Below are 7,704 nucleotides of genomic sequence, written 5' to 3' on the forward strand. Positions count from 1 at the left end.
AAAAAAGTTTGTGAAACACAACCTTTAATAATTTTTTTTTTGTTAAACACGACATTTTGGCTAGAATTTGAACACTTGCAATAGAGTGACTTTAAGTCGATATTTGAGGTTGCAAACGAGGTCGATTTGAGGTGTTCTTATACTCTTTGGAAAGGTGGGACTACAAACTTTCCAGGCGTTACCAATACGGTGGTGATAGGCGGCCTTATGTGGGGTCTATTGGTGTGTAAAGTAAGGTTGGTCAAGGAGTGAATTGGAGGTAAAAACAAATAAGAAAAAAACCAATTCACTCCTTAATCAGCCTTACTTTACACACCAATAGACCTCATATAAGGCCATCTATCACCACCGTATTGATAACGCTTGGAAAGCTTGTACTCCCACCTTTCCAACGAGGTTAAAAACACCTCAAACCGACCTCGTTTACTATCTCAAACCTCGACTGTAAGTCACCCCATTGCAAGTGTTCAAATTCTAACCAAAATGTCGTGTTTAACAAAAAAAATTTTATTAAAGGTTGTGTTTCACAAACTTTTTTTTTAAAGGTGGTGTTTGGAAAAAAAAGTTTTTTAAAGGTTGTGTTTGACAAAAAACCCAAAAAAAAATTGCTATGATTTATTTTAGGCATATACTTAAAACACAGGTTATATAAATAAGACCGTTTCATAATTCATATCATGAGACGATTCACTTTTATAAAATATACAGTACTTCATATTTGTTTATTTGTAATAAATATCTTGTCTTTTATAGAATAAAAATGTCTCACACAATAATTAATAATTTAATATAAATATAAAGAGTAATATAAATAAAAGAAATTAAAAGATGGAGATATAACAAAAGAACCGAGAACTGAGAAAGGTAAAAAAATATACTTTTCTGTGATCCACTTAAATAAATAAATAAATTTAAAAAAAAAAAACTGCCTATTGATGGGAAATGGGGATGCACGTGTGTTTTGGGTAAACAAATATGCTGTGAAGTGTAGAGTAGTGACTTTACAGGAGTAGTCCACAAGGAGGAAAAAAGCCAAAATCATTTTCATTTAATGTTATGAATTGAGCTTAGATTTTGGGGCCCTATTTTCCCTTGGGCCCCTGTGCTGTGAACCTAATTGCACAACCTTTGGGCCTCCCCTGTTTTTTATAAGTGATGCTCCATAGTTTAATCAAAGCTAGCTAGTAAACAAATGACTGAGAGGAAAGGAGTAATTTATAATCGTCTCAAGTGTCAACCATATAAATCACTTTAGTGTTCTCAATTTTAATCCACAAGGCATCTGCGTGTGTGTACTGTGTAATCAATCAACAAGTTGATAATCCAAATTCCAAAAATGACTAATATTCGCGACATACATCATTAAAAAGCATGTTATTCATCATATATGCGCATGCATGATGCATACTTGCTTTGTATAATTGCAACGTTCTTTGTCTAGATGATTAAATATTTTCTTGTTGACGTACTTTGCCTTTAAGTACTTATGAGTATTTTTATATACATGATTTTTTTATCAATTACATTAATAGATACCGTATAGTCCGTATTTACAAGAAAACCAGTACTTAAATTTAGGGTTTATGTTAGTCTCGACCTTTCCCAAATTTTGGATAAATAACAATTATTCATTAAAATAATTTAACTTAAAACCCGCATTAATGTAAAAAATTTAAATAATACTCAAGTTATAAAGAATATAAATAATAAATAAATGATTAAAACGGAGGGAGTAATACACTAAAATTTGTGAGGACTGTGCTATAACAACTAGGGCAAAATTGCAACATATATAAAGTGTGTGGAGATCGATATTCAATTGCATATAAGTCACGGCATGGCATGTATTCTCTCGAATGGTCAAGATCATCAGGCTCATTAAAATCACAAATTTACATACAGGTGACCACGTAGTCACATAAATTAGGTTGTGAATTTTTTCGTATAAAATACATACATACACATGATAGACGAACGTACGTGTATAGCTTAATGTACCATGAAATAAAATAGTTGTTATTAGGTTAAAAGGTGTGATTCATATGCTCCGATATGAACCAGTGGCGGAGCCAGGATTTTAAGTCAGCGGGAGCGAAAATTTTCAGCGGGGACGAAAAGGAAAAAATTCAAAAATTTTAACTAAAAATTTCGAAATTTTCAACCCCCCGCTCCACCACTGCCGATGTCACCGTAATATAAATGATCTAACTTGTTGAGTAATCTAATTTGAGATTCAAATCAGTTTTAATTAAATTGATTTGAGTTGATTCATTGTTGAGTTGAACTCGGTTGAACTTAATATTGACTTGACCTAATTAAGCAATTTAAAACGACTTTATTATTTATAAATGGCTATTTTTGAAATGTATGTGTGTGTGTCATTAGTATATCTACAATAAATAAGCACAAATATGTAATAGTCATAACAAAAATGCAGATCCATAACTCGTAGCTTAAAGAAATCTCGATTCAACCAAACATAAACTCGATAATAACACATTTACTCTGGTTACAAAGTAAAATTGTGAGTTGTTAGTTGTGACACGAAGGAACCAAGAGAATATCGATTATTAGGGTTAAAAGGTGTGATTTATAATTTATATGCTTGAGTCACACACTCACACCTTAATCTTTATGATTTAAATGTCAAGTAATTTAAGAGCATGTTTGGCCTGAATTCTCAAAAATGAGTTTTTGGTTTTTGAGCCTAATTTTTTAAAAGTGTTTTTCAAAAACAGAAGCGCCAAATTGATGCTTCTATCTTTATGGGTAAAAAAATTGATTTTTAGCTTTTGATAATTTTTTTTTTAACTTTTAAAAAATGATGTGTTTTTGCCAAAACGTGTTTTTAAGGCCAAAAACACTTTTACAAGTTAGGTCAAACACACACTAATTAGATATTCAAACTAGTTTCAATTTAATTGATTTAAAGACAACTCAATATTGACCCGGCCTAAGCAATTCAGTAATTCAAAACGACTTTATTCAAATGACTACTTTGAAATGTGCGTATCTGCATCATTAATATCTACAATAAGCACAAATCTACAATAATCATTCATTAATATCTACAATAAGCACAAATCTACAATAATCATGACCAAATAAAAATACAAATCCATAACTCGTAGCTCAACAATAACCCGATGCAACCAATTACTTAAACTCGATAATAAGACATGACAATTTCTCATTTGTGACGGATAGTAGCCCTCTTACAATATGCATGTGGAAGGGCAAATGGGGCGCTCCATATTCGTCTCACTTGCCCTCCTACTTGCATTTGTGTGAGAAGTTTGTGACGAATAGTAACAGTCAAAAACAGGACACTTTGATAAGACATTTAGTCATTTACTATGGTTACAAAGTAACATTATGAGTTGTGACCAAGAGGGGACCAATAGAAACAAATACTAGTATAAGTATGGAAAATAATTAAGTGGGTCCAAAAATAATGTAGAGCCAAAAACGGTGCACCATATGATTGGGCAATGGTTGTATGGTGAGCCACGAAAGACTTGTCTTCATCTCCAATAATCTATGAAAAACACACACAAAATAAATGAATGAACATAATGAATGAATGAAAAAGGCTTAAACGTACAATTTGATTGCCTATTCTTATCCCTTGAAAGATGAGGTGAATCTCTTATTTGGATTTCTAGTGCTTTTTTGGCCCTTCACTTAGATATCTTTGGATAAAACAATTTCCCATTTCTTATTTTGAATCATGTGTACTATCTATTACTTAACCCTAGTCTTATTTATCGAGATTTGATTCAGGTCGGACCACTAAGACGGTAAAGGTCTCTCTCATGATATGAGTTTTAACATTGTTGTATTTCTAAGGCTTAAACACAAGACTACCTTTGATTAAGATAGAACAAACTCTTATCAGTTGTATACCATTCGGTTTTATCCGAATTTGAGGCAGGTATTAGAACCATGCATTAGAACGGTAAAGCTAACAATGCTGCATTCGATACCAAGACTTAAACTGAAGACCTCTGATTAAGTTAGAACAACCTAGCTCGTACCACTTGATGTAAGTGTTTATGGCTGGATGCTTAACCTTGACCTTATTACAACTTCTATATAAAGCCCTACAAATATCTTTCTTCTATATTCTCTTCACTCTTTGTTCCTCTATTATAATATTTGCACTTTTTGAACTTAAATTATTAGGGGAAAAAAATTAAAATTGAAAATATATACTTGGAATTTATTATTTCTTCAACAAAATTTCAAAGAAAAATTATTATTATTCTTTGTTCATTTTGTCCACTTTTGTAATTAATTAAGGAGTAGAAGAAATGGGTGACTTTAGCCATCAACATGTACACCATAATCTTCAACCTTGTTTGCATTGTCATCCACATAGCTACATTAGAATGGTGAGTCCCTTTTCCTTAATTCTCTACTCTTATATAACTATATTGACGATTATGTAATAATTAAAAGACCTAGTTTTCGACTAATATTATGGTACGACGGCCTTAAAGTTATAATTTGTGTTTTGTTTCTTGATTGTTAAAATACCCTGCATCCCTTTTTTTTTTTATTATTTGTGAGACGTACTTTAGTTAAATGTAAACAAATGACTGGTAGGAAAGGAGTATACTTATACTTTGTTAATCGTACAGGTCCAACATCTGATAGAAAGGTGTTTGCTTCTTCGAATGGACCGTGATGAGTGCATCAAGGCTTTAGAGGATCATGCAAAAATACGACCTTTAGTCACCCTTACAGGTTAATTATCTCTTAATTCTAGTTTAATACGGAGTATATATAATAATTATCGCTTTATTTATCTCGGTTAAGTATATTTGCATGGCATGCACGTACAGCCATTACTTGGAAATATTCGTCTTTTTACTATTATTGTTATTACTCCCTCCGATTCAACAAATAGTTTACACTTCTATTTTTTATGAAGAGTATTTTACCGGTAAACAATATGTTGAGTTGGAGGAAGTATAACGTACGTACATAGCCTCGTAAATTATTAGAAATATACTTACAACTTTATAAATTCGAATTCCTTAGGATTGTATTTGATGTCCATATTTTTTACAGTTTGGCGGGAGCTATTAAGAGAGAATAGAGGTTTCTTCCGAGCATATTTCCATCATGGTTATTCAAGGCCGATTATGAGTAAGCAATAACATTATCAGAAGTCGACTACTCTCTTCGTCTAATTATCTCAATCATTTGTTTATATTTAATTAAATCTTTACCGCAAATTAAAAATGTAAATAATTGATTGGGATGAAGAGAGTCAAAGTCTTAAGGTTTGTATGCTATATGTGAAACATATATAACTAATGGTGTCAATTTCATTTTCTTTTCTGTAGGGAGTCGTGTTCATCAACCACGAAGATTCACAAGGAGGCGGTACTAGGGATGATTATGAATAAGATTGGCGATGCATAGCATATTTATACAGAACCGTCAAATGAATTTATTAAGAGATTATTTTTAAGTGTTAAGTAGCAAGGCTTTAATTATAAGAAAACCATATTATAGATTGGATTTATTTCGTAACTAAGGAAAAATAAAAGCTTAAGGCTTCTTATTTCAATAGTAGGTGGTTGACTTATGTGTACGTATATTTTAGCGGACATATTCAGGGGCGGTTTTAGAATTTCCCTATTTTAAATGTGCACTAGTTTTAGGCCCGTGCAAAAATATGCACGGGTATATTTAATGTAATAATAAAATAACACAATATGATGTATATTTTATAATTATGCCTGCGCGGATAGAATTTACAGGATTTAATATTTAAAAACTTGAATAAATAAGGTACTAAAAAATTTATCATTTGAAAAAATTAAATAGTTTTGAAACTCTTGCATTTACATATAGAAGAACTTTATTTTCAAACTAAAATCAGAAATATTAGAAGAATTAATGAAATGAAGTACATATATACCGTAAACACAGAAAATTCAAAGAAGGGGAGGAATGTCAATGGCAGTTTTGAAACTCTTGCATTTACAGGATTTAATATTTAAAAACTTGAATAAATAAGGTACTAAAAAATTTATCATTTGAAAAAATTAAATAGTTTTGAAACTCTTGCATTTACATATAGAAGAACTTTATTTTCAAACTAAAATCAGAAATATTAGAAGAATTAATGAAATGAAAAAAATAATGTACATATATACCGTAAACACAGAAAATTCAAATGAAAAAAACAATGTACATATATACCGTAAACACAAAAAATAATGTACATATATTTTAACATGGACGAACATAAAAATAAACGACAATATTAGATTTGTCAAAATATGACCCGATTTTTTAGGGTCAAACACCCATAAATCTTGACCCGCGATCCAAATTGACCCTGAATCCGAAATGACCAGTTAAAATTACGAAATTGAATTTGTTCACAATAGTAATTGAAGCCCAAAAATTTCATATTTTGTTTTTTGTACTAAATCTCATAGATTTAATGATTTTTTAAATTTTAAAATTTTTAAATATTTTTTGTTATATTCATTTAGTAATTTTACATATCTATTTAATTTTTTTATCTTGTTGTTTAGCACATAAAAATATGCTAGATTTCCCTTTTTTTATGCATGTACTATGTTTTAGTTTATGATTTGATGTAAATTAAAACATTTTAATATATGCATAGCGAAATTCCAAAAAGGGGAATGAGAGATTTAAATAACTGAAAGTGAATGTGGGGAATAGATTTGAGGAGAGAGACTAATTAATTGTCATATAAATCATGGCGGGGTCCACATGTAAAATATATCCCTAAATTAAGCAACCAATGAGAAGTCACGAAAAAACCTAGCTTTTATACTAGGTAGATTGGGTAAATGTGACACCCTCACATACCAATGTGTCGTACCAGGACCACCCTAACATGAGAGATTGTCACCATCTCGGTTTTTCGAGATTAGTGTATCAAAATTACCATTCCAAAACAACATTTATTAAAGTATAAAGAGTTAGCGATTACATTAACTCAAACCAACTCAAAAGAAAAGTATAAGGATCTCAATACAACTGAAATCAAAGATAGCCAAACTCGTAATAAATGGAAGCTAGACTCGAAATGATGATTCCCCCTGACTGTCCCATAGTTAAAGAACTGCATCATCTGTCACAATCTATTCACCATCCCCGAATGGATCACCACAGATTTTATAAAACAACAACGGGCCGGGGTCAGTTACTGAATAATCAAAGTAAGACAAGTACAAAAGGCAACCAGCTGATCATTATCCACCTCCGGTCTCCCGATCTCACACAGTAACCGACTACACACCGAAGTGTGTAGCCCTGCCAGATTACCTATCGCAACAGGTAATCCTCGCCGCCAGTGGGGGACCGCAGCCAATCCCCACCTAAGCCTCGCTCATCAACGAGCGATATCCCTGTCCCTTAATGTGCGCATCTCTTCCAATGACGGGTTCCACGGAGGGCGAACTAGGGTGTGAAGCCACTCCCGCAAGTGACTCCACCACAATCATCACAACACCAACACCATACCAACACCAACACCAACACTCCCACAAAGTTCAGCAGACAATCAATCGTACACAATTCCGTACAATCTCAAATCAATTAATCAAGAATTGAGTAGGGAAACTCTACCTTTTCGCAATCTAAGCATACACAAGCAATCAATAGCAATTCCCCATGACACTGTCACCTACACACAATAATCACATA

General features: G+C 32.1%; 1 protein-coding gene across 1 annotated transcript; it reads left to right on the forward strand.

Annotated features, from left to right (window-relative positions):
• The first annotated feature begins 4,121 nt into the window (after window positions 1-4,121).
• On the forward strand, window positions 4,122-5,604 carry LOC141598636 (uncharacterized). Its single transcript, XM_074418340.1, has 4 exons — window positions 4,122-4,394; window positions 4,644-4,749; window positions 5,077-5,154; window positions 5,355-5,604. Exons 1-4 carry the CDS (start codon window positions 4,314-4,316, stop codon window positions 5,399-5,401), a joined length of 312 nt encoding a protein of 103 aa, XP_074274441.1. The 5' UTR covers window positions 4,122-4,313; the 3' UTR covers window positions 5,402-5,604.
• The last annotated feature ends 2,100 nt before the right edge of the window (window positions 5,605-7,704 follow it).

Source organism: Silene latifolia, chromosome 9 (assembly GCF_048544455.1).
Source record: "Silene latifolia isolate original U9 population chromosome 9, ASM4854445v1, whole genome shotgun sequence".
Classification (NCBI taxonomy): Eukaryota; Viridiplantae; Streptophyta; class Magnoliopsida; order Caryophyllales; family Caryophyllaceae; genus Silene; species Silene latifolia.